This window comes from Diceros bicornis, chromosome 18 (genome assembly GCF_020826845.1).
Source record: "Diceros bicornis minor isolate mBicDic1 chromosome 18, mDicBic1.mat.cur, whole genome shotgun sequence".
Taxonomy (NCBI): Eukaryota; Metazoa; Chordata; class Mammalia; order Perissodactyla; family Rhinocerotidae; genus Diceros; species Diceros bicornis.
Window position 1 is genome coordinate 42,371,713 of NC_080757.1, and position 26,418 is coordinate 42,398,130.

The 26,418-nt window shown below is 51.8% G+C and overlaps 1 protein-coding gene across 2 annotated transcripts; it reads right to left on the minus strand.

Moving 5' to 3' along the window:
* Positions 1–960: 960 nt before the first annotated feature.
* MEOX1 (mesenchyme homeobox 1) lies at positions 961–20,281 on the minus strand. Of its 2 annotated transcripts, XM_058559416.1 has the most exons (3): positions 19,813–20,281; positions 3,816–3,988; positions 961–2,326 (listed from the first exon to the last, which is right to left on the minus strand). In XM_058559416.1, the coding sequence occupies exons 1-3, from the start codon at positions 20,279–20,281 to the stop codon at positions 2,204–2,206; spliced, it is 765 nt and encodes a 254-aa protein (XP_058415399.1). In that variant the 3' UTR covers positions 961–2,203. The 2 variants fall into 2 exon arrangements, with proteins under 2 accessions (XP_058415399.1, XP_058415400.1); XM_058559417.1 differs by lacking the exon at positions 3,816–3,988.
* Positions 20,282–26,418: the final 6,137 nt, after the last annotated feature.

Consider the following 26,418-nt stretch of genomic DNA (forward strand, 5'->3'; position numbering starts at 1 on the left):
TGCTTGGCTTTGAACCTGAACTTGCCCTTTGGCGCCTTGATTTTGGTGGATCTGCTTTACTCCGCCAGCTCCTGATAACGTCATTTCTGGTCACTGCCCACCCAGGCCCGGACTGCCTTGGTGCCACATCTTGGCCAGGTCTCCTCTTCTGGCTCCCCACTTCCCCTCTCTCTAGCCAGTCCTATTTTGTCCATTATTGACATCTTGGTGAGACAAATTTTTTCTTAATTAAAAAGACACAGAATTGGGGACATTTTTTCTTGTGTCATTTTTATTACTATTGGTGTATATTGTTTTATCCTGAAAAACAAAACCCTCCAAACTTTGAATTTAAAAATTAGGGATGGTTAGTTTATGGTCAAGATTCCTTTATTAACAAAAGAGTTCATCTTTTGTTTATAGAACTTGGACTATTTGAGAAGCCATAGGTTAGAGAAACTGAAAGATAAATTTTGCAACAGGAAATGAAGACAATGCAGTTGCATGGGAGGAAAGATTTCCTTTTGACAGTGATTATATTTGCACCCCCACAGTTTGAATAACCTAAAGGGGGATACCTTATTCTAGATGATTTCCTCCCTTTTCTCGTGGCTTCTAGAAATTGTCTGGCTGATCATCACACGAACATCAGAGGCCTGCACACAGAGCTGTGGTTCTTAGCTCTGCAAGGCAAAAGACTTGGGAACATTGCTTTTTTTATGGATTTTATTTCTCCAAGAGTTTTCTTACTAAGCAAGTTGACCTTGCACAGTTAACTTGATGTAATCTTAAGAAAATATATGAAGTATGCTTTAGAAAAAATTACACATGCTCTAACCAGCCATCTTATTTGGCAATCATTTTCCACAGCGTTTGCCCTTTTGGGATGGGGAGGTGGGGTTCTTTTTACATGTGAATGATGAAATCTACATACAAGAGCTCCAAACTCTCGCTGACCTCCTCTGCTGACCTCCCCTGCAACACCGGCTGGTATTGGGAGACAGAGCATGGAGGCAGGCAGGGCTCTCTCGTCGAGGCTTCAGTCACCTCAGGCTGTTTGGCCATCAGTCCTGGAGTGTCCCCCCAGAGGATCTGGGCCGTCCACACACAGAAACTTAGCAGCTCCTCCCATAATAACAGCATTTGTGGAACGCGTAGGAGGAGCTTGGGTGCATCTGGTGGAGAAGGAGGGACTGCTTGCTTGTCCCCATTTGCAGTCAGAGTCCTTTGAAAGCAGAGGACGCTGCAGCGGGAGAACCTTTCTCTCCAGGGTTCCACAGCCCCAGTATCATCTCTCCGTTCTCAGAACAGAGGGGACACTCTCCAGCCCTCAACTCAATAATGTGAGCATCTGGATAGGTTTTCAATCCAGAAATTTTAAGCCAGAAAAGGAATAGCTGCTCTCTTGCTCTGGGGCGCTGCTCAACACTCCCAGTAGTGTCCCTGAATTGATTCTGAAGAAGCAGGTGCTTTCCTGGGTCCACTCTCCCCCACCCAGGAAAGCCAGTGTGAACGGGCCTGTGTGGACCACGGAGACCAACACCAGGCTGTTTTTCAGACTGTCTTCTTCCAGTCAGTGCTCATAAACTTGCCTGCTGAGCCAGCAAACTTCCAGACAGGGACTGGTTTCTGATTTGCAGCAGCTGAGTTTCTGTCTTCAACCTTCCTCACACTGATTTTCCCTGGGGTTTTGGGACAACCGAGGGTCCCCAAAGCCTCAGATATAGAGCCGAGAAAGGAAGGGTGGTCTAGGGTGTGTGTGTGTCTCAGTCATTTCCTTTCTTCTGGAGCATTTTCATGAGTCACCAGCTGGTCCCACGGCTCCTCTCCCAGCAGGCCATGTGGTGTCCAGACCTGGAAGAGGCCTGGCTGGTGCAGGAGGAAGGTGGTAGGAGGAGGTGTGGGCAGCAGCCAAGAGACCCTGAGAAGGAGAGTCCCTGGAGCTGTTCCCCGGATTCATTTGGGTCCGATCAGGCCACTGCATGATTCCATGAGAACTGTGGGAAGCAAAGACTGGGGAAGGGGCACTAAGAGAGAGAAATGCTGGACAGAACTTTCTGGGAAACTTCAAGGCTCCCAGGAACACCGCGCAGCTTCATATCCAAGAGTCACTGCAAGATGTGAGAGGCTGTCCTGGGGTGGATGGGAGAAGGTGAAGGTAGGATTAGGGTGAGGGTAGTTGGGTAGGGGGCTTAGTCCTCAGTCTTTTTCTCCACGGAGAATCTCACTCTGAACTTGGAGAGGCTGCAGAGTCCCCATCCTCGGGGTCCTGCCCGTGGGGGGAGATGGGCTGACCGCCCTTCACGCGCTTCCACTTCATTCTTCGGTTCTGGAACCACACTTTGACCTGACGGAGGAAGCAAAGGAGCCCAGTCACTTGAAGGCAGGTGAGACCACCTCCCCATAGTGATGCTCAAGCTAGCCAGGGTGGGGCTCCAGGGACCTCAGTTCGAATCTCTGCTTGCCGCTCCCCACTGCTCCAAAGGCTCCAGGAATTGAGGCCAAAGAGAGGACACACCAATCTACCCAGAAGCCTGTCTCGTGTCTCCAGATACAGAAAGTGGGACAGACCCGGGTACAAGTTCTATAAGTCACTCTGCACTGGCCCCACCCCCTTCATATGCCCCGCCCCTCCTGTGCGAACACCCGCTCCCTCTGGCTTCTACTACCCAAGGGTCTGGGAGCAGAGGATCACCAGCCTGATCCTTAGGCACATTTATAAAGCACCTCTCACCACAGACAGCTCTGGTCTGCACATTCTCTCATCCGAGCGTCAGCAGCACCTGCAGGGTGGGGTTATGACCCTGTTTTACATATGGAGACCCAGAGAGGCTAGGAGACACGTCCCAGGGGTCTCAGGGCTAGGAAGTGGTAGAGGCAGGATTTGAATCGAAGTCTTCTGATTCTAAATCCAGCACTCTGGCAGAGAGCTTCATCCACTAAAAGCTGCTATCAACTATTATTATCATGAAAATATTTTACTCCATGTCAGAGCATGGGTGTGGGTGGAACGCCCTGAGGGAAAGTCCGAAACAAAGGGCTAGGAAGTTCTCCCTGTGTGCCCAGGAACCAGCTGCACATCCGGGTCACCTGGAGAACTTATCAGAAATGCAGAATCCCAGTCTCACTCATTATTCCAGCAAAATCGCTCTCCGGAGCTCTGGAATCTGCATTTTCTTTTTTTTTTTTTTTGTGAGGAAGATCAGCCCTGAGCTAACATCTGTGCTAATCCTCCTCTTTTTGCTGAGGAAGACCGGCTCTGAGCTAACATCCATCACCAATCCTCCTCCTTTTTCTCCCCAAAGCCCCAGTAGATATGTATGTCATAGTTGCACATCCTTCTAGTTGCTGTATGTGGGACGCGGCCTCAGCATGGCTGGAGAAGCGGTGCCTCGGTGCGCGCCCGGGATCCGAACCCGGGCCGCCAGTACCGGAGCGCGCGCACTTAACCGCTAAGCCACGGGGCCGGCCCTGGAATCTGCATTTTAAACAAGAGCCTAGATGATTCCAATGTACACTCAAGTTTGGGAATAACGAGATCAGAGGTTCCAACCCTGGCTGCACATGAGAGTCACCTGGGGGACCTTTGAAAAGTTCTGATGCCTGGACTCTATCCTGGACCAATGGAAACAGTCTCTAGGGGTGGAGCCCAGACATCAGTGTTATTAAAAATCTCCGCGGGCGATTCTCGGGTACAGCCACAGCTGAGAACGACTGCACTGGGTGGAGGGAGAAGAAAAAGAAGAAGATTCAGGGAGGAGTGGTGGGAAGGGAGGGGATGAGAGGGCAGAGGAAAGGAGGAATGGCCAGAAGATGGGGGACCCCCTGGGCCGCACCTGGCGCTCGGAGAGGTCCAGGTTCACAGCGATCTCGTATCTCCGGAGCCGGGTCAGGTAGTTATGGTGCGCGAATTCGGCCTCCAGCTCCCGCAGCTGCTCCTTGGTGAAGGCCGTCCTCTCCTTGCGGGCCTTGCTGCCGCCCTCCGCCTTCGCTCGGTTCTCCTGGTTGTCTGGGGAGAGAGGGCCCCAAAGGGGAAGACGTGAGCCGTCAGGGCCTCGCTTCCCTTTCTTTTGTCCTCAAGCAGCAGGGCAGCCTGTCCCTGTCTCTCTGATATTTAAAGGATGCTGAGAAAGAACCCACACCGTCCTTGATCATTCCTTCTAGTGTCTTAACTCCCGGAGAATTGGGAAGTCTTTTTGGCTCCTAAACTTAGGCGCCCCCTCCCAACTTTTTTTTTACTCCCAAAGCACAAGAAGCTGCCTTTGGCTATTTAATGGTCTCTACCACCCAGCCCACTCCCCAGCTTGACAACGTTAGTGGCTGTAAGCTTGTGGGGCAAGATGCTCTAAAAGAGGGATTCTCTGTCCTCAGCAACATCAAGCATCACCTGAGAACTGTTAGAAACGCACATGCTCAGGCCTCACCCCAGACCTACTGAATCAGAAACTGAGAGTGGGACCCCACGGTCTGTGTTAACAAGCCCCCCTAGATGAGTCTGCTGCTCTAAGATGTCACTACTCAAATGGTGCTCTGGTGGCAGCAGCGTAGCTAGGGGGCTGGTCACACTTGCAGGATCTTAGGCCCCACCCCAGACTTACTGAATCAGACTCTGCATTTTGGCAAGATTGCTAGGGGAGCTATGTGCTCATGTAAATTGAGAGGTGCTGCTTTAGGCTTCTTTCCCCCTTTGACACCAAGAGGGGTCTGGAAAGTTCATCTATGAAGGAGGCTCTGAGTTAGACACAGCAGGGGCTCAATCATAATTGCTAACGGGGGTGCAGGGACCAAGCCCCTTACACGGATTAGCCACTTAATCCTCACAATAACTCAACCAGGCAAGTTCTAGTGTTAGCCCTATTTTACAGACCGGAAAACTAAGCACAGAGAAGTTAAGCAAGGTGACCAACTTCGTCCAGCCGGTGAGTGGCTGAGGCGGGAATCAAACCCAGACAGTTTGACTCACATACTGTTCATATGAAATGTACGTAGGAAGGGGTTACAAACTGTGAAGGGCTGTACAGACGAAAGGGACTGTATCTTTATCTCCTGAGCAGGGTAAGAGGCCACTCTACTTTCACTCTAGCGGTGGTGGTGGGTGGAGAGGCCACGGGAAGGAGACCAGCACACCTACACGTTAGTGAACAATGCGCGCCACGTGTCCGGTGGACGGCCACAGGAACAGCTCTTCCTGCAGGCTCCACAGTTGGAAGTCTTTCCCTTCATTGTCCGTGTTGTACAGACATGGATGCCGTGGCTCAGGGTCAGGAGCTTTAGTGAAAGCAGCGCCCCAGCCCCCTGCCCCCTCAAGGACCCCATCCCCACCTGGTTGCGTGTGTTCTGGGCGAGATTCTCTGCTCTCAGAGGCCGAGCCTAGACTGACGGGGGTTTTACACCGGAGTGCGGGGGTAAGGCGGGGAAGCCGCCCACACTCCCCGCTAAGCAGCCAAATTGCAATGCGGGGTGGGGATGTAGAGACCCCTCGTCGACCCCGCGTTCCAGTTGGGAACTTTGGCCCTCCGGTTCCCTTCGCAGCACCTCCTTCTACTTTCCACTCGGTCCCCTCGTATGTCAGTTTCCAAGTCCTCCGCCCCCGCGCCACGCCGCCCGGGGGCCTGGGAGAAGGCCGTGGCGGCTCCTGCGCGGGGAGCGCACGGTAAAGCGATTTGGGCGCCGCCGCCACCTGGCGCCCGGGAGGGAAGGCGAGTGGGCGCCGCCGCGTCCCGGGAACCCGAGAAGGTGGAGGGGCGGCCTCCGGGGCTCCCCGATGCCCGAGTGGCGGGGGGTCGCGGCGCCGGGGCCGGCTGCCAGCGCCGGGGCCGGGTGGGCCGCCTGCGGGGCGCGCCCGGGGGCCGGACGGAGGCAGTTCTCCGGCCTGGGCGGCCTGCCTGGCGGCCTCTGGCTCCTGGCCGGAGAAGGCCGGCCCAGACCCCTCCGGAAGCGGGAGCGTGGGCTGGAGGAAAGGACGCGCAGCCCCGGGCCGGGGTCCCCCAGGAGTCCTCCGGCCTTGGCCGAACGGGCCCGGGAGGGAGGGGCGGTCACGCAGCGGATGGACGGCCTTGCCGGAGCACAGCCCGCCCGCAGGCTGAGAAACCCTGCTCATACCCACCCCTTCCTGTCCCAGAGCTCAGAGCGGTACCCACCCCTTCTCTTTAACGGCTGAGGGATGTAAAACCCAGAGGACTTGTGCCAAAGTTTGACTCCCCTCGCTGGAGCCTTTCAACAAGCCACTTAACGTCTCTGGTCTTCAGTCGCCTCATCAAGAAATTGGAGAAAATAAAGCGCCTACCTCCCAAGGGTTATTGGGAAGACTGGATGAGCTAATGTGTGTGGAAAATGCTTTAAAAACTTTAAAGCGCTGGATAAATATAAAATATTCTTCGAATTCTTCAACCCCACGAGGTGCCTTGTGAGGGGCTGGGACAGTAAGAGCTGGTGTTTCAGTAACAGAAGGTGTCTCTGTGCTCAGATGCAGTCACTGCTTTAAAACTCCCCACACAACACCCTCAGGAGCAGATACTATGATCCTCCCCTTTAGCATTGTCATGTGAATTTGTGTGATAATTTGATTAATAGTTTTCTCTCTCTCTCCCCCCACCCCCAGGGACACAACTGCTTTTTCTCACTTGCTACTGTACCTGGCACATAGGAGTTACTCGCTAAATCCTTCTCAGTATCCAGAGGAGGAAGCAGCCTCAGAGGGGCCCAGGAGCTTGCCCAGTGTGCTGGGCAGCTTTTAGGCAGCAGAACTGAGATTCAAACCCAGATCCACCTGGCTGGAGCTGGGCAGTCAACCCTGGCATCAGGTTCTCCATCTTGCATCTGGCTGCCCCCAGGGCTGGACCTGGACCAAGCAGCTCGGCTTGTCTCCACCTCCAGGGCTCCTGGGGGCCCTGTCCTGGGTTGATGGCCGCACTCACCCTCCCCTTATCCCAAGCTTGCTTAGGTGTGCCCAGGCACCCTATGGAATCACTGAAAACAATCCCCCGCAACCACCACATATACACACAGTCATGCACAAAACCCTCCTGAGAGAGAAGAGGGGAGATGGGGAGAGGAGCCCTTGGGAGCTGGTCTTGGACTGGTTATGTGGACAGCTGAGCACCGTCAACCAAGCCAAGCCCCTCCCTATTCACTCTCCTCTCCTGTCCCTTATTGTCCTGATTTAGGCGCTGGGGCCTGAGGATGGGAAAGAAGAGGAAATAGGATGAAGAAGCCTGAGCTGGGAACTGAGTGTCTCAGCCACTGCGGGAACCATGGGGCAGCACTAGGGATGGGACACCGGCCTTGGAAGGACCCTTGTTCCTCATCCGCTTCCCAGAGGGGGAGGAACTGTCATTATTGTTAGAAATGACAAAAGGGCCAGACATACGGCTAGCGGGTTATGAAAACTGAAGTGGAAGTTATGGTTCTCTTTGTTCTGCAACCTTTTCATCAAGAAAGACAAAGAAAAACTAGGAGCGCTTCGTTCCATTTCTGGCCAGGGGGTGTGCAGTCTGCCGGCTCACCTGCACAGTTCCTGTGCATACTGCCCCCAAGATGGTTTGATCCCAGGAGAGGAGACTCTTGTTGAGGAGCCTCCCTCCCTTCTCCTGGCCTCAGTTTCCCCACGTATAGAAGTATGGGATTGGGCTGGAACTCTCCCCTGGGAAGCTGGTGTCAGAGTTCTTTCCCAATATGCAGCCCCGACAACCTCTTCTCCTCTCACTACACCCTCTTCTTTTGAGAACCTCTGGCCTCAAACCTGAGGCCCTTTCTGGTTTCACGTATTCTTGTCTTGGCCTCTAGTTCCTCCCTTCAGTCAGATTGGGGGTCTTGCTGTGTGCTCTGTCCCAAGGCCCTCTGCAGCGTTCCCAATGTCCTCAGCCCAAAGATCAGGGCCATGCAGGGAACTTCTCTCTCCCTCCGATATGCAAAGCTCCCCACCCCGAGCTGAGTAGAGGGGAGCTGTGTTTGCAGAGGTTTCCGAGGACCTTTGGTGAACCTGGGCCTTAGCCGGCTCCAAGAAAGAGCTCTCTGACCTTGGCAAGTCTCTTAAGTTCTCTGAGCCTGTTTCCTCATTTGCAAAACGAGAATAGCTATACCCGCGGTGATCAGAAGGCTCCTGAGAGGGTAAAGTGAGATGGGTAACGTGTGTTAACACCCTGCATAGTGCCTGTACCCTGTTGAGACCCCTTGGAAAGAACCATCAGAAGAGGTTCTACTGGAGATGATGTTGGCGAGATGATTCACAGGCAGAGATCAGAAAAGATGCTCCTCCAGGTACCATGTCTCCAGAGCTGTGTGAAAGGGATGCCTTTTAAATGTCTGGCCTTTTAACTATTTTCCCTTCTGCACCATTTTTCTATGTCTTCCCTTGGATCTCTGTCTCTGGCCCCTGAGGCTGGCCACGATTCAGCCTTCCAAGCACAGTAACTAACATCGATCAGAATCATAAATCGGTCCTCATGGTCCTGCTTCTCTCTCAGGGGTAGTGGGTGCCTCTTCCAGGACTGTAGAGGGAGGAGGCTGGCGCTCAGCTGGCTGCCTCTGTGGTTAAGGAGGAGCTGCCCCGCCTTGCTCCAGCCCCTGCACAACCCTCCGAGTGAGCAGGGCCGTGATGGAACAGTCGACAGTGCCCAGAGAAATGCAAACAGGATGTGTGTGTGTGATTGCGGTTTCTACCATGAGCTTTTACACCATCCAAGGTAAATTATTTCATAAATAGCTGTCATGTTTGGCAGGCCTTCCTAAAGTTAGCAGACAGCTTTATCGGAGCCACAAGGAGAGTCAGACAGACCCTGGGGAGCTGCCTTTTTAGAGCCCTGTACCCCTACTCCCCAACTCTTAGCCATTTTACAGAAATTGCTATCCAAAACCGATAGAGAGCCGTGTGCCCCATATTCAAATAGCACTTTGCAGTTGACAATGGATTTCCTTCCCCTAGCGATAAACTTCTGGGCTTTCATATATGCTACAGAACCGGAGACTAGTAGAGCCGGACGTGGACCTAGAGATGATCTAATGTCGCCTTTTCATTTTACAGGTGAACCTAGAGAAGGTCAGAGACTTGCCAAAAGGCACACAGCAAGTTAGTGGCAGAGCTGGATCTAGAACCCCGATTTCCTGATAGGAAGCTATTTCCACACTAGTAGGCTGCTTTGTATTGTATCCTCTTGTTATTCTGTGAGGTAGGTAAGGTACACATTAGGCCATTGAACAGATGAAGAAATTAGGACCCTGGGACCAGTCCAGGGCTATAGCCACCATGTCACACTGCCCTGGGGGGACAGTGAGCATAGAGGCTGTGCCCATTCCACGAACGGCGTCTGTGTGTGGGCCCAGGTCTGTCTCCCTGGAACTGCCCAGGGAGGGAAGCGGGAGGAGATATTTGAGGCATGATGTCAGTAGGTGAGACCTTGGCAAACCCTCTGAAAATGGCGTCTGTGGCTTCCTGGGCTGTCACAGTGCAGAGCTTTGTTGTTCTCGTTAATTCTGATACTTTCAACCTCAGAAGGAGTCAAAACTCATCAAAATAGACAGGATCTAGATGGAGCCAGCCCAAGACGAGTTGGGCATTCGCATCCCTGGCTTCCTGGGATTGGCTCGCCTTTTCCTTGGGCCCCACTCACCTCAATATCCGGGCCCTTCCTCTTTCCCGTAGGTGCCTAACGAGACGTGGGTAGGGCTCCCAGCCTCTTTGAGGAACCCAGCAATGGGGCTGGGGAATTCAGGGTATGTTTTCTGGGAGAGAAGCAGATTCTTCTGGAATGGGAATGCCTGGTGCTCAAGTAGTCTTTGCTGAGGGTCTCAGGTGGGGTCGGGCAATGGTGAGGGAGAGTGGAACAGACTGGGCCTTGAGATGGGGTGTGGGGACCATGGGGGAGGGGTCGGGCGGGGGGAGCACAGAAGTGGAGGGGGAAGGGAGGTGGTGTAAATGAGAGGAGGAAGCAGCAGCAGGCCTCTGAGATGGGCTGGGGGGAGGCATGGGCACGCCGGACTTTGTTTGTGTTTATAAGTTCCAAATGTTGCCCTCAGCTGTCACCAAAGGAAGTGTGGGCTTCAGGACCCAAGCCCCACTCTTCACACTGTTCTTCTACCACTGTGTTCAAGGAAAACAGGGAAAAACATGAAATATAAAAGGCTGGGGTTGGGGGTGGGGGAGGAATCCTGGCAGAGGCCAGCGAAGCCTGAATCAGTGAGCAGAGAGGGTGCTGGGGGAGGGGGCTGGCTCCGGGGCTCTGCAGGGGCCTCGGGTCCTGCCCCTCAGAAAGAAAGGGCTGCTCTGCCCCTGGCATCATCCCCACCTCCCTGGGCCCAGGTGCCCTGATTGCCCTTATTCAAGCCAGAGAACTGGATGAGTGGGTGGACTGCTGAGCCCCTAGCCTGGCCTGGCGGTGGGCAGACCTTCTCACTGCCCATGGGCTCTTTGGACCCTTACATCTCAGAAGCTGGTCAGAATCCTACTGCCTTTGTGGAAATGGACTTTCTCCAGAACTTCCAGACCGTATCTCTCCGGGGGAGGCTGAGCAGGCCCAGGTCCAGGGCTTGTGCTGATGCCTCTGAGTGCAGACAATGGCCGAGGTCTGGGGTCCTGGTTTGGGCCCCGATCTCTGCCTGTCAGAGGAGGAGAGGCAGGAGCTCCAACCAGGACGCGGGGGACACCCAGAGGGACGGAGTTCCTGTCTCTCCTCTCACACTGGCCACTCTGGACCCTATGGCTTCGTCCTCACTGAGGATTCTGAGGTTGAAGTTGGGATGGGAGGGGCTGCAGCAGGTGTGCACCCCTGAAACCGCACCCTGCCCAGCACTGCAGTGATCCTGCGCCAGGGAGCCCAGAGACAGGCAGGCCTGGCTGGCCACAGAGGCTCCCTCTGAGCTTGAGTCATGGCCTAGCCAGGCTTCAAGCACAGGCAACCTGGGGAGCAGCCAGGATCCGGCAAGACTTTGAAGAGAGAAGGGTGCTCATTGGTAGGTTTGGGAAAAGTCGATTGAGGGGTTACCGAATGCTGGCTGTGCTCTTTACATCTGTGATCTCATCTGGTCCCACAACAACCCCATGAGGTAGATAGATACTCTTATCCTCACTTTTCAGAGGAGGAGACTGGGACTCAGTTGGTTTAGGACTCATCTGAGTTCACACAGCCAGGAAGTTGTGGATCCTGGACTTGAACTAGGTCTGCCTGGTTAGCACACTTAACATTAATCCCTGACCCCACCCCCACCCCCCATTACTAGGCTGTGGCCCAGCAAGGGGGGTGGGCGTGGATATGAGATCACCCAGTGTGGTACTGAACATCACTCTAGTGACCCAGGTGACACTTGCTAAGGTTGACCATTTATTTAGTTATCACCTCCTTTCCTTCTTCCTCTGTCAAACAGCCTGCTTCTTTAGAGATTCAGTCCTAAAACTGTCTCCACTTTTCCCCTCTCTCCTTGTGGGTGTAAGATCAGAACGCAGGGATCTGCTTGTGCCTAGAAACAATGCTTTATCTGAGTGGAAAAGCTCCAGTGGCCAACAGGACTCCAGGCTAGGAAAGCTCTGAGGTGCACGTCTCTGAGACACTGCTTTCATGAAAGGGGTGTTTAACTGGAGCATTTGTGCCACTGTTAGAACCTTGTCTCTGTCTCTATACTCCTGTTTATGAGCTGAATCGTGCCTCCCATTAATATGTTGAAGTCCTAACCCCCAGCACCTCAGAACGTGACTGTATTTGGAGGTAAGGCCTTTAAAGAGGTGATTAAATTGTAATGAAGCCATTAGGGTGGGGTCTAATCCAATCTGACTAGTGTCTTTATAAGAAGAGGACATTAGGACACATAGACAGCAGGGATGCCCATGCATGGGGGAAAACCATGTGAGCACGTGGTGAGAAGGCCGCTGTTTGCAATTCAAGGAGAGAAGCCTCAGGAGAAAGCAAGTCTGCCGACATCTTGATCTTGAACTTCTAGCTTCCAGAACTGTGAGAAAGTAAATATCTGTCTTAAGCTATCCAGTCTATCGTCTTTTTTTTTTTTTTGAGGAAGATCGGCCCTGAGCTAACATCTGCCAATCCTCCCCTTTTTATTGCTGAGGAAGACTGGCCCTGGGCTAACATCCGTGCCCATCTTCCTCCACTTTATATGGGACGCCACCACAGCATGGCTTGCCAAGTGGTGCGTCGGTGCGCGCCCGGGATCCAAACCAGTGAACCCCAGGCCGCCGCAGCAGAGTGCGCACATCCAACCGTCTGTGCCACCAGGCCGGCCCCCAGTCTATGGTCTTTTGTTCTGGCAGCCCAAGCAGATTGATACCTCCCCATAGCCAGTGCTCGCTCACCAGTGGAGAGAGGGAGTGAGGCCATGAGGAGTGCTTGGCAAGGCTGATGCTAGCCCATAGGGGACCTCTCTAGATTTGTCCTTTCCTCTAGATTGGAGCACACAGCCACACATTCATGTGACAGCTGGGTCATCTAGATGCCCAGCTGTGACCGCCCCGCTAACTGCCCCGCCATGGTGGGTCCACCTTATTGCTCCGACAGAACAGCTACACTTGTTTCCCAGCCATGGCAGCCCTGGTACTTGGGAGCTGATGCCAGTACCCCATGGAGGATTCCTGCAGTCAGCCTGGCCTGCACGTGCCTTTCTGACCCCAGCACTTGCCCTGACCGTGGGCTGGTTTTATGATTGAAGTCAGGCTCTCTGCACTTTTTCACAAGTGAGACTGTAAAAGTTCGGATGCATTTTACAGAAGCACATCACACATGGAAACCCTCATGCCAGACGGTGAAGCCACTCTCAGAGAGAAAGTGAGAAAATGAATGAATGAATGAATGCCAGGCTGCCATAGAGGCTATTGACCAGACATTGAATGAGCTCCTCCTGTGTGCAAAATTTCAATAGATGCTAGGGAGATTGCACAGGTAAATCAGATATCATTCCAGCCCTCAAGACACTTCAATTTTAGGGAGAAAGTCAGCCATATGCATCTATAACTCTGGATGCAAAGCCAACTGTGCTTTGATGCTAAAATGGAGATGTAAACAAGGCATGCTCCATGTGTGTGGAAAGTATTCTTGGTCACTCAACAAACTAGGATAAGGAGGAAATTACCTCAACATAATAAAGGCCATACATGAAAAGCCCATAGCTAACATCATACTCAATGGTGAAAAACTGAAAGCTTTTTCTCTAAGATCAGGAACTAGGCAAGGATGCCCACTCTCATACTGCTATCCAACATGATACTACACGTTCCAGCCAAAGCAATCAAGCAAGAAAAAGAAATAAAAGACATACAAATCGGAAAAGAAGAAGTAGAATGACCTCTGTTTGTAGATGACCTGATCTTGTATGTGGAAAACCTGAAGATTCCACAAGAAAACACTTAGAACTAATAAACGAATTCAGCAAAGTTGCAGGATACACAATCAACACACAAAAATCAGTTATGTTTATATACACTAACAATGAACAATCTGAAGAATAAAATACTTAGGCATAAACTTAACTGAGGAGAAAGACTTGTACACTGAAAATTACAAAACATTGCTGAGAGAAATTAAAGAAGACACAAATGAAAGACACCGCATGTTCATGGATTGGAAGACTTAATATTGTTAAAATGTTCATACTATCCAAATTGATCTATAGATTCAGTACAATCCCTATCAAGACCCCAATGACGTTTTTTGCAAAAATGGAAAAAAAAAAAAATCTTAAAATTCACATGGAATCTCAAAGAATCCTCAATAGCCAAAGCAATCTTGAGGAAGAAAAACAAAGTTGGAGGCCTCACACTTCCTGATTTCAAAACATGTTACAAACCTACAGTAATCAAAACAGTATGGTGCTGGCATAAAGATAGACATATAGACCAATGGAACAGAATAGAGAGCCCAGAAGTAAACCCTCACGTATATGGTCAAATGATCTTCAACAAAGTTCCAAGGCTACACAATGGGGAAAGGACAATCTTCAACAAATGTTGGGAAAACTGGATCTCCACTTGCAAAAGAATGAAGTTAGACCTTTACCTTCCACCATATGTAAAAATTAACTCAAAATGCATGAAAGACATAAATGTGAGACCTAGAACTATAAAACTCCTAGAAGAAAACACTGGGGAAAAGATTCATGACATTGGGTTTGGCAATGATTTCTTGCTTATGACACCAAAAGCACAGGGAACAAAAGCAAAAATAGACAAATGAGACTACATCAAACTTAAAAACTTCTATGCAGCAAAGGAAACAATCAACAGAAGGAAAAGGCAACCTACAGAATGGGAGAAAATATTTGCAAACCATATATCTGATAAAGGGTTAATATCCAGAATATATAAAAAACTCCTACAAGTCAACAATAAAAGCCCAACAATCCAATTAAAAAATGGGCAAAGAACTTGAACAGACATTTCTCCAAAGAAGATATACAAATGGCTAACAAGTTTATGAAAAGATGCTCAACATCACCAATCATTAGGGAAATGCAAATCAAAACCACAATGAGATATCACCTCCCATCCGTTTGGAAGGCCACCATCAAAAACAAAAACAAACAAAAAAATCACCCCCCTCGCCAACACACACACAAAATAACAAGTGTTAGTGAGGATATGGAGAAACTGAAACACTTGTACACTGTTGATGAGATTATCAGATGGTACAGCTACTATGGAAAAAAGTATGGAGGTTCCTCAAACTTCTAAAAACAGAATTACCATATGATCCAGCAATCCCACTTCTGGGTATATATTCAAAAGAATTCAGACAAGCTCTAGAAGAGATATTTGTACACCCGTGTTCATTGCATAACTATTCAGAATAGCCAAGAGGTGGAAGCAACCCAAGTGTCCATCAACAGATGAATGGATAAAGAAAATGTGGTATATACAAGCGATGGAATATTATTCAGCCTTAAAAAAGAAGGAAATCTTGTCATATGCTACAACACAGATGAACCTTGAGGACATTATGCTAAGTGAAATAAGCCAGTCACAAAAAGGCAAATACTGCCTGATTCCACTTATATGTGGTTATCTAAAGTAGTCAACTCTTAGAAACAGAAAGTAGAATGCTGGTTGCCAGGCCTGGGGGAGGAGAAGGGGAGTTGTTCAACGGATACAGAGTTTTAGTTTCACAAGTAAAAAAAGTTCTAGAGATCTGTTGCACAACAATGTGTGTATAGTTAACATTACTGTACTGACACTTCAAAATGGTTACCGTGGTAAAATTTGTTCTGTGTTTTTGACCACAATAAAAAGAAAGGGGATTTAAAATACAAGATGTCCCGTGGTAAGAAATCTCAGGAGAGCTCCTTTATGAGGTTATAAGCTGTATTTAGAAAATCAGCACAGGTTCTAGCGGATACTATCATTTGAGAGTTCTTAACTATGGCTTTCACTGAAATGACGCTATGTACAAGTGGAGTCATAAAAAAAAGAAAGAAAGGATTCTTGGAGGGGGTGGCCTTTGAGCTAGACGTTAAAATAGTAGGACTTCAACAGGTAGAAGAGTGGGGGAAGGGAAGGGTTTTCTGGGTGAGGGGAAGCCTGAGGAAATTGGGGGTGGAGGGAGAAAAAGCAGCATGCATCTGCGGGACAAGTAAACTGGTGTGGCTGGCGGCAAGGTGAGTGGAGGTGGAGGTGGGAGGCTGGGGCCTGGAGGGAGATCAGGTGGGAAGGCGGAAAGAGGCGATTTGTGGAGGGTTTTTGAACTTCAGGCGAAATTGCGAGTTCACGGGTTTGGCAGGGGCAGGCGCAGATCAGATCTTGCTGGGAGGCTCTCGGGTAAGGAGGAGCCCGGGAGGCGCGCGTGTTGGAGCTGAAGGAGGACGGGACAAAGTGCGTCGGATGAAGGCAGAGTGAGCGCCTGAGCGCGCCAGTGAGCAGTGCCGAGCAGAGCTCAGCGGCTCTCCCAGGCGGGCGATCAGATTCACCTGTAGCCGGGCTGATCACGCGCAACCTTCCCTTGAACTCGTCAGGAAATCACCGCGAAATCCCTCATTCCCATAAATTAAAGACGACCACGGTAGCAAGGACAGATTGGGGGCAAACAACAGTGGCCTCGCAGCTGTCCCTGCCAGCAGGGGTCTTTAACACTCCCTGCCCGGGGCTGGGAGTGAGACGACATCACACTGGTTTAAATCAGCTTTGTGCTGAGAACCAACAGAAGGTCTCAGGGTGGGGGCCAGGAACCCCTGCCTTCCCGATCTTTTACTTGAGCGAATCAGCTCCACTTCCAGTGGGAATGAGGAGGGAGAAGCTGGGGCTGGCAGAGGAAGGATAAGGGAGAGCAGAGAATGTTCCTCTTGAAACAAACTTTGAGTAACTTTCTGTTGCCGGAGCCTCCCCAGCCAGCCAGCCAGCCAGGATGAGACGCATTTGCCTGGCACAACTCACCCCTACCTTCTCCAGCAGATCTCTGAGCTCCGAGCTCCTAATTGATGACAACAGGATTTTAGGACCAACAATGATTGCAAGAAGTTCCCATGTCTTATACCCAAGACCCAGGAATTTCTGAGACAGTGTATTTGAAATATTCAATTCCATTGACCCCCTAAATATAGCAATATTTGTCAGACTGTATGTTCTGAAGGCTGGTTCTGGAAATATGGGCCTAATATCATTCATAGCTGCTATTTATTGAACTCATGTGCTAGGCACAGGGTTAATGGCATGGATCACTGCATTTAATCTTCACAGCGACTCTATATGGAAGATGCTATTGTTATAGTCCCATTTCACAGCTGGGGAAACAGAGGCTCCAAGAAGTTGAGAACTTTCCCAAAGTCATGCAGCCAAAAGTTGTAGTGCTGACACTGCAACCTGCCTGCCTGACTGTGAAGCATGATGGAAAACGCATTTCTGATCAATGCTGGTTAACCTTCGAGAGGTGGCCTAGCAGGGCCCAGGGTGGGGCATCTGAGGCACTCACGTTGGGCACAAAACGGAAGGGGCACCAAAAACCTCAGTAATCAAGAGAAATAATATTTTAATGCGATTTTTTTTGTTTTTTTGTTTTTTTTTTTTGTGAGGAAGATCAGCCCTGAGCTAACATCCATGCCAATCCTCGTCTTTTTTGCTGAGGAAGACTGGCCCTGGGCTAACATCTGTGCCCATCTTCGTCCACTTTATATGGGACACCACCACAACATGGCCTGACAAGCGGTGCATCGGTGTGCACCCGGGATCCAAACCTGGGCCGCCAGCAGCGGAGTGCACGCACTTAACAGCTACGCCACAGGGCCGGCCCCAATGTGATGTTTTTAAAAATCAAAATTAATGCAAAAAATCCATAATGAATAGAATATCAAAATTCTAGATAGAGAGAGAATCCAACCAGTGACTCAGGGTTGGTGGGCTGGGGTGGGGGTTCTCTGCGGTTTGTCTCTTCTAAGCTGAATCCCAGATTCCTGGAGTTGGTTGTGAGCCTTGCTCATCCTTTTGCTCTCTCTTTAGGCTCTTACAAAGCTAATCTTTCCCGCCTCCTTCCCCATCAGTTAAATTCCAAAGGAAGACTCAAGCAACTAACTGAGTGATAAGATTTCCATGCTGAACAGAGAGTGGGCCTGGAACCTCAGAGAATGAATGAAAGTCAGCTTGCTGTGCCCTGCCTTGTGCGACTGCTGCCATTGCTGCTGCGACTGAGGGGACCTCAAGGGAGAGCCCAGGGCCCCTCCTGGATGGGAACCTCCCCCGACCAGTGAAGAGTACAGGGCATTAAGCAGAGGGTGTCCATGTGCTCTTGGGGTGGTCAGCTGCCTGGCACGTGAGCTTACTCCCTAATGCAGCGCCATGGCCCCTGGCCAAAGGGAAAGACGGCGCATTTGGGTCTTGCTGAAACACAGAATGATTCTGCCTAAGCCCAGCCCTTGGCTCTGCCCATGCCTTCCCAAGGCCTTGGCTCCCAGTTCCCTGGAAAGTGGCTGGAGGCAGCCGAGGGAGATGTGGGCAGAGAGGGAGGAGCTACGGTGGCAGGCGCCACACAGGGGAGAGCTCTTCAGCCAGGTGCAGAGCCAAGTCACTGAGAGCGCCTTGGAGAGGAGAAGCAGAAAGTGCCCATTCTCAGCAAATCTCCAACCAGGGCTAGGAATAGGTCCGGATTTAACTGGCTGGGGATTTAAAGGGCCCTCAGATTGAGCAGCCAGGAGGGCTGTGGTCAGTATCATCCATTGTGAACACGGTGAGGGCTTCTTCAAGCATGGAGACTGAATATTTCAAAAGGAGGATTGTGCTTGAAATCTACTGCAGGGTGTAGGATTTGGAGTCTGAAGCCCGGGGTTCGAGCTCGCTTCTAGGGTGACCAACTGTCCCAGTTTGCCTGGGGCTAAGAGGGTTTCCTGAGATACGGGACTTTCAGTGCTAAAACCAGAAAAGTCCTGGGCAAATTGAGATGCAGGGGTCACTCTATTTAGACTCCATTCTAGCAGTGTTCCCCTCAAACTTTCCATCTCTCCTTTTCCACACGGATAGAACCGAGATGCTGATAAGACCTGCTATACTTACCTCGCAAACTGGAGGGACTCAAAAGTGCTAACATACATTTCTCACAGCACCTCGAACCTCCCCGATCATAGCACATCCACTGCCAGACAGGCCTCTGCAGGCCTCTCCTCCCTCTCAATGTGAGCTCCTTGGGGGCGAGACCACCTTATTCATCTCTGCATCCCCAGGGCCTGGGCCAGTGCTTGGCAAAGCGAGGATGCTCGAGAAGTCTGTGCTACATGGAAAGTGCCTTGTAAAGCAAAGCACAGTGTCCTCGTTGATTGGTTGGCACTCTCATTTTCTGCCTGCCCCTGGTTAGCCCCAGGAGAAGGTTCTCTATAGGTTCAGACAGACAGACGTTGCCCCTAGAGTGGCTGTCAGAAGGGCATAGCGGGCAGGGGGGGAGGGAGGCGCAGGCACTGCCTTGTTCCAGGCAAAAGGTAACCGGGTGGTGAGAGGAGCTGGGGAGAGCCCCATGGGGAGATGCGGAAACAACGGGTCCCCACTGTGGGGAGGAGATGGACTTTAGCTGGGCTCTTAACAGGCAGGCCAGCTCTGTCCTCTGGCCTTTGGGGCTCCAGCGCCGAGCGGGGCTTTACCTGCAAGCTGAGGTCTAGAGCTTGCCCTTGGCTGCCCACCTCCCTGACTCTCCCCAAGGCTGGTGATGCCTCAGGAGGGCTCCTCAGAGGGGTGGCCTTCCCTGGGGGTCACCCAGGCCTTAGCACGCTGATCTGCCCCCTTGGCCTGGGCATGGCCCAGCTGGGCAGGGTGATACCTCATGGCCATCTGTCCTGAATCTCAGTGCTTCATCTCCCTCTCATTCCTTGCCTCTACCATCCCAGCCCTAGGGCTGCTTCTCTGCCTCTAGGCTCCTGGAGGGTCCCGCTCTCCTTGACCACTCAGGGTCCTGGCTCTCTTTGACCACCCAGGGTCCCAGCCTCAGTCCTAGCCTTCTGAGCCTCCGTCTCAGCTCACTCCCCTGGTGAGCAAACCTTGTGGCTCTGGGACCATTTGGAGCTGGCCAGGGTATGGTGGGGAGAAGCATGATGCAGAGGTAGCCCAGATTCAGGAAAGCCCCTCTTCAGCCCTTGCCAGCCTGCACCCAGACACTCCATCCCACGTATCCTCCAAATCTTTGTGGATCCTATTTCATTCTCTTGCTGGTACATCCTTCCTGGAGCCCAGGAGTACAGGGGATATAGACAGGGTCCCCATCAGGAGAGAATCCTAGAACTCTGAGTAGAAGAAACCCCGAAGTTAACTCCTGCCTTTGGGTAGGTTAGATAGTATTGTTCGCAATTCATGGTCAGAGCAGCTAGGCTCAGAGAGGGCAAACAACCTCCCCAAGGTCACACAGTAAAGGAACGGTCAGCTGCTCCTCAGCCACCTACCTGAACTCTCCTTTTTCCGTCTGGCTGACTTCTTCTCCGTCTCGTTGGCAGTGCTCCCAAGGACCTCGTAGTCCTCGCCTGGGCCTCCCGTGGCGTCCACCAGGCCTGGGCTGCTGGCCCCCATCTCCCTGGAGCTCGCAGCTGGGCCCGGGTTGAGCCTGCGCCTGGCTTCCGAGACAGGGAAGTGCCAGTCGGGGGGCTGTGGGAAAGCGGGGTGCTGCTCAGTGAAGACACGCTCCTCCCGGGGCAGGCTGTGTGGGGTGGCCGCCAAGCAGGAGGCTGAGAAGTCGGGGTACGCTGCTGTTGCTGTCGCCGGGAAGTCTGGTTTCTGGTGGAAGGAGAACGGGGTTGGCGGGTAGTGGGGTAGCCCCGAGGCCCCATTGCCTTCCGAGTGGGGATTCCGAAGGCAGCCCCAGACCGGGGCTGGGGGGTGGGGGCTCCTCATGCAGCTGCTGGCCGCGGGATCCATCTGCCGTCTGCTGCGTGCCTCCGTCTTTTCGGTTTGATTCTTATACTTTTTATATTAAAAATTTTTTAAATGCAGAAAAAAAAAGTTAAACAAGAGGGAAAAATGTTCAACAGAAAATTCACCCCAGGAACCAAAACAAAAACTAAAGTCTTTCCTTAAAGTATGCACACACGTGGCTGGCTACACGTACGTGTGCACACACCTATGTCGGACTTCTCTCCTGGCTTCCTGTCCCCCTGACACACCAGCCTGCTTATCGGGGTCCCCTGTACGTGTATTTATCACCGATGACACTGAACATTTTCACTGTCCCAGCCCAGATGCACCAGCTGATGAGTGCTCGTCCTGGAGCCCTGCAGAGGGCTGGACCAGGGCTGCTGAGACACACTTTTAAATCCTGCGGTGGGGAGAGAGTGACAAATTTCTGAAGTGAAATGTGAGAGAGGAGAGGGAGGGGTTAACCTGCACACGCACGATCCCCTCCAACCAAAACCCGAGCAGGCAACTATTAATCATCAGAAACCTTATATGCACATCTAATGGGATTTGCAGATGGAGACTTTTAAAGAAACATTGTCTGTATTTTTTTTTTTTTAAGGAGCGAGAGCAGCACACACACACACAACTTCTTTAATGTGCCTCCTGTAACACTATGAAGTTATTTTATTGCACTGTTAACAAAATTCCCCAAGTCTTGGATTTGGAAAAAGCCTTAAGTCAGATCCAGAATCCATCAAGTGCCAAATTCCAGGGAGTGAAGAGGGGAATAAGTGCAAGAGACAAGTTTGCTGATTGCATTTGATTTAAGGGCCCTTCTACTGCCGCTTGCAAAAAGGGAGGTGGATTAAAAGAAATCTTTTTTTGCAAGTCTCAGCGGCCCACTATGGTCTGTAGTATAAAGAAAGACACACTCCAGAAAAAAATGATTTCTTTCTGCCCAAAGTGACAGTCTCACTTTCTCAGCAACTTAAAAAAACTTTCAGATTCTTCCTTCCGCTCTTTAACCCCCAACTTACATGCCAATTAGCCACACTCTTCTCTAGAGGGGTTTCAAGTCGTTTTTCTCCATGGTAAAGGAAAGGCTCTTAGATGAGGTCCTTGAAGTTTCTCCAGGCCTCCCCCACCTGCTCCCTGGCCCCCCTAACCTTCACCCACCTGCTTCCCCTGCCCCACCCCCCCCGAGGCCAAAGCTTCCATGGAATCTGGGGCATGGAAATAGGAATCAGGGGGATTCTCATTCCCAAAGGAATTGTCTTGGGCAAACAGTCACATGGTCTTCCTGGCTGGTGCCTATCACAGGAGGACCAATTGCCATCTTGACCGGTCCATCAGTCTCCTTAGTCCTCATGCCCTGCTGGTCTTTCTGGAGGGTTAATGTAATTTCTTGGAGGACGACATTCCAAGCACACGGAGCCAGTGCTCCTCTCCTACCGAATATTTCCGTGGCCCGGAGCAGCAAGATCAGGCTGAAATAGGCATGGACCGTAATAGCAGTGTCTCTGCTGGCTGGTTCCAAAGATGCCCAGGGTTCCCTGAGGAGGGGCCACGGGTCTTAGCTCTGCAGCCTGGAGGTGGCACACACTCTCTTCATGAAATAGGCATCCTGCATTCTGGAAAGGGCGGCCAGAGTGTCGTAGGCCAGTAGAGGAGATGGAGTCATAGCCACAAACCAGACTCATCTCTCTGCTTTGTCCAGGACTTGGCTGTTGCATACACGTTTCTCCTCTCAACCTCACAACTCTCTTATTGTCGGTAAAGTCAGAATTATGTTCTACATTTTACAAATGAGAAAAATGAGGCTCAGACAGATGATGTGGGCTGCTCAGAATCACAGCTAAGATATGGCAGAACCAGGAGTTGCCCTCAAGTGTCCAGCTGTCCAGTCTGGAGCAGCTTGATGCAGAAGAAGGAGCATGGACTTTGGGGTTAGACAGGTGTGAGTTCAAATACTGGGTCTGCCACTTCCTGGCTGTGTGCCCTGGGACAAGTCGCCCCACCTCTCTGAGCTTCTGTTTCCTCATCTGAGATGATAGTCAGAGCTGACATTCATCCGCTGATCTTAGCACCTCACACATATTCCCCCAGGGGATCCTCACAAAAGCCCTCTGGGACAAGTGCTTTTCTCATCACCTCCGTTTTTCAGAAGAGGACTCTGAAGCACAGAGAGACTGTGTAACCTGCACAGGGTCACACAGCTGGGGAGTGGAGGATCCAGGATTCCAACCCAGGCAGCCTGGCTCCACTCCATCAGGATGCCCACTCCACAGACATTGGAGAATTTTAAACAAATCATTCATGTGAAGTGCAAAGCAGGTGATAGATAAATGCGGCTCCCTTCCTAGCATATCTCATTCTCTTTAACTCAATGATTCCGAAGGGGGACTGTGGGACTGGGGAGCACTGAGGAAATTCTACAGAAACAGCCTTGTGAGGTCCCTCGCGGGGTCCCAGGCTGTGGGGGCTCTGGAAGGAATCCATAGAAGGCTGGGAGGAAGATCTGGCCTGTCAGCTTTCCTAGGAAAACCTTCCCCAGGGGCCTGGCCCGCAGGCTGTAACCGGATTCCTGCTCTGGCCTTGCATCTGGCCCAGAGACCCCATCCCAGGGAGGCCCAGCGCCTGGCCCTTTGCCCCTGGAAGGGGTGGGCCCGGGGTCATGGTGGGGTGGGCGGAGAGGTCAGGAGGGGCAGCGGGGAGGGGGCGCGGCGGGGGTGCTGTGGCTCTGTGGGGGGGCCCTGGCACCCCTGCGCCCCGCAGCTGCCGGCGTCTGTCAGCCACCCCGCGGGGGCGCGGCCGGGGGCCTGCTGGCCTCTACATCTTCCTGACAGGCCCCTCTTCGGAGGCCAGGAAAAAACAACAAGAGTTCCTCCCGTCACGGCAACCCATTTGTTAGATGAAGGCCGGGCACCAGCACCTTTAACCTCCTCAAAGTCGGCGTTTCCCCATCGAGGCCCCGCGGCCCGCGGGACAGAGATGGATGGAAGTGGCTGTTTGTGGAAAAAAGCCCTGTGGCCGTGCGGCCAAGGGGAGCAGGGTTTTCAGGAAGGGAGGGGACCCCGTTTCTGGTTGTTGTTAGGGGTGGCACGGGGAGGAAAAGGGAAAGTGTGCGTCAGGGGGAGGGTCCCAGAGGAGGACTGTCGCGTGCCCACACCTGAGCCATCGCAAAGAGCTTTTGGAATTTCCCCCATTGTGCGCCACAAGCGGGCGTGTCCCAAGCCGCAGACCTGCTTCCATGCCTGGCCACCCCACCCACCTGTGCCTGGAGTGGCAGGGTGTCCCAGGGAGAACCTGGGGACTGGAGGCAGAAGACTCGGGCTCAAGGTGTGAAGGCCACACAGCCTGTCATCGGCTGTGTGGTCTCAGGCAAGTCACACCCCTTTTCTGAGCCTCAGTTTTCTCACTGGTGAAATGGAGATGACAGTACCAGCCTCACATGGCTGTTCTGAGGATAAATGGACTGATGTCTGTGAAAAGAGTTGTAAAAGGTTAGGCACGTGGGGAATGATTATGGCTTCTCTTTCCTTACTCTGCTGGACCACTGGACAGGTCACGTCTCGATGGAGGATGAAGATGGCCCATCCTAGCCCTCCAGGACCTTCTTCTACGGCAACATAACAGAGGGTCAAGATCATGGCCTTGGGAATTAGGAGAGCATGGGTTCAAATCCAAGCTCCGTCACTAATAAGCAGAATGACTTTGAGCAACTCACTTTATCACTTGAGCCTCAGTTTCCTCATCTGTAAAATGGGGATCAACTCTTTCTTCTTTCCCCATTAGGTTGCTGAGAGAAGTGTAGGAGGCGATCTAGGAGAGCTCTTGCCACAGCCCGGTATATACTTTTTAGTGATAATTTCTGGATGATGATGATGATGGTGATGAAAATACCTGAGATTTTTGCCTTAAAGACAACTCCAGAAGGCCCTGTGAAATAGTTATATGCCACCCAAGAGGGACAAGATGGAGCCATTAGTATTAACTCTCATAGTACAACATGTGAACCAGATGAGACACCTCTTCCCGAGCAAGACCCTGAGGGACAGGACAGGAGACAGACAAGCTTGAATATGGTGGAAATGGCTCTGGACTAGGATGTTTACCACCAGGCGTGGGGTTTATTAGAATGTATATGTCCTTTGCTTCTCAGAAGCCTTAGAGGCAGGGTCACTACTGCCCTATAAGACTTTTGTGAGGTTCAAGTAATAGGATGGACGGGACACAGTGGAGTAAACCGCAGAATACAATTCTCACGACTGTCACAGCCTCCCCTGCGACGCCTGCGAGGTGGGACCAAGACATTCCACCCTAGAGAACCAACGATGGGGTCTTTCCCTAAATCCCAGAAAACACTGAGCCGATAGAGACAGTTTCCTCAGATGACTGTTTTCTCTCCTGTATATATTTTTTAAACCTCTGGTGAGGACCATCGCTTGTCTGCTACCAAGATTGTAGGCAGATGACTGGAAAACCCGACAGCATACAGAGTGGCCTGCATCTGAACCCTGGCTCTTGAAGGTCACATGACCTCGGTTTCCTCAGCTGAAAAGTGGAGACTTGCTGTAGAGACCATGGACGGGCACTCAGGAGGTGCTCCTTAAACACGCCCCTTCCAGGGCTTCTGTGCCTGAAGGAGTCAGAGGCAGGCTGATGTCAAGGAAACGCTCTAAGTTAGGGCAGCTAGATAAAATACAGGGAGCCCCGTCAACTACGTTCCGTGCAATATTTGGACTTCAGCTAAAAAGTGATTTGTTGTTTATCTGAAATTCAGATTTAATTGGGTGTCCCTTTTTTTTCTCCCCTAAATCTGGAAACCCTAATCAAAGGCAAAACTCATCTTTGAGATGGAAAAGGTGCTGGCCTTACCTTCTGAGCTAGATATTTGCACTTTGACAGAAGGTTCTGGAAGGAAACTCTAAAGGGGGCATTCCAGGGGAGGCATGGTAGTCGGGGAGGTTTGCCTTTGGCTGTGGGCTTTCTAGTTGCAGGAGGAGCCCAGGGTCCCCCAGGAAGTCTCATGGAGACCTTTGGAGTGAGACAAAGCAGAAGGGAGGAGGAAGGGGGGAGGAGAGGCGTCCAGGTGGAGAGTGAGGACAAAGGTGAGTGCCCCTGGGCAGGAAGTGCTGAAAGAGAGAAGGAGGGAGGCCACCAGTGCCCGGGCAGGGCGCCAGCCTGGGAGACTCCGGGCCGCCTCTTCCGGGGGTGCACTTTCCAGCCCCTGCTCGCAAGGCAGCAGCGCCTTTATTTGGGGGGAAACCAGCTAACGAGATAGGACAGCAAACTGGGGATTTATGTGGTGTGGGAACAGCTCGGGTTTCCCTCACTGTTTATCCAGCAGTATTTTTTAAAACAGAAATCAGCGCGCGGGTAACCACAGCTGAGAGTTACTGGCTCTGGCTGTGAGGGCTGTGTGTGTGTGTGTGTGGGGGGGGGTGGTCTCCTCAACAGTGCTTTGCTCTGATCAGCTTGGAAGTTGCTGATGGAGTGTGCCCCTCCCCAGCCGGGGCTCAGGTGGGAAGGGTGGCCCTGGGCAGGTCCCAGGTCGCTCTCTCTCCCCTAGGACGAAGGCCAGCATCCCTGGGGTTACTGGATGGGTCAAGGCCTAAAGCCTTAGAGATCACTCAGTCTAGGGGTCATGAACCCACGTGGGGCCAGGCAAGTAAACACAAGCCAGGGAAGCCAGCTGGGAGGGAGACATGGGGGTGCAAGGAGAGACAGAGGGACCCCAGCAGCTACTTGGCACTGGCCCATTTTGCCTTGCAAGAACATGGGCCTAGCTCTACCAGATCTATTTTTCTTAAAGAGCCATGATTCTAGATTTTTATAGGTGATCTCTCAATTTTTAAATGTTGGTATGAATTTAAAACACTGCTGGTCAATTAAAAGAGGCCTGCGGGCTCAAATTGGTTCTCGAACAGCCAATTTGCAATCTCTGGTCTCCTCCAAGTCTGCCTGCTCCCCCTTTTACTGAGGACAAAGCTGAGGTCCAGGGAGGCCTGGTGGCTGACCCAGGCCGCACAGGTTGCTCCTGGGAAAACCACGGGTCCAGGAAGCCTGTCCAGGGCTCCTTGCCCAAGCTGGGAGTTTTGCTGGCCAAGCCTGGGGTCTTACCAAGCAGTTCTCAAGAGCATCCAAGCATCTCTCAT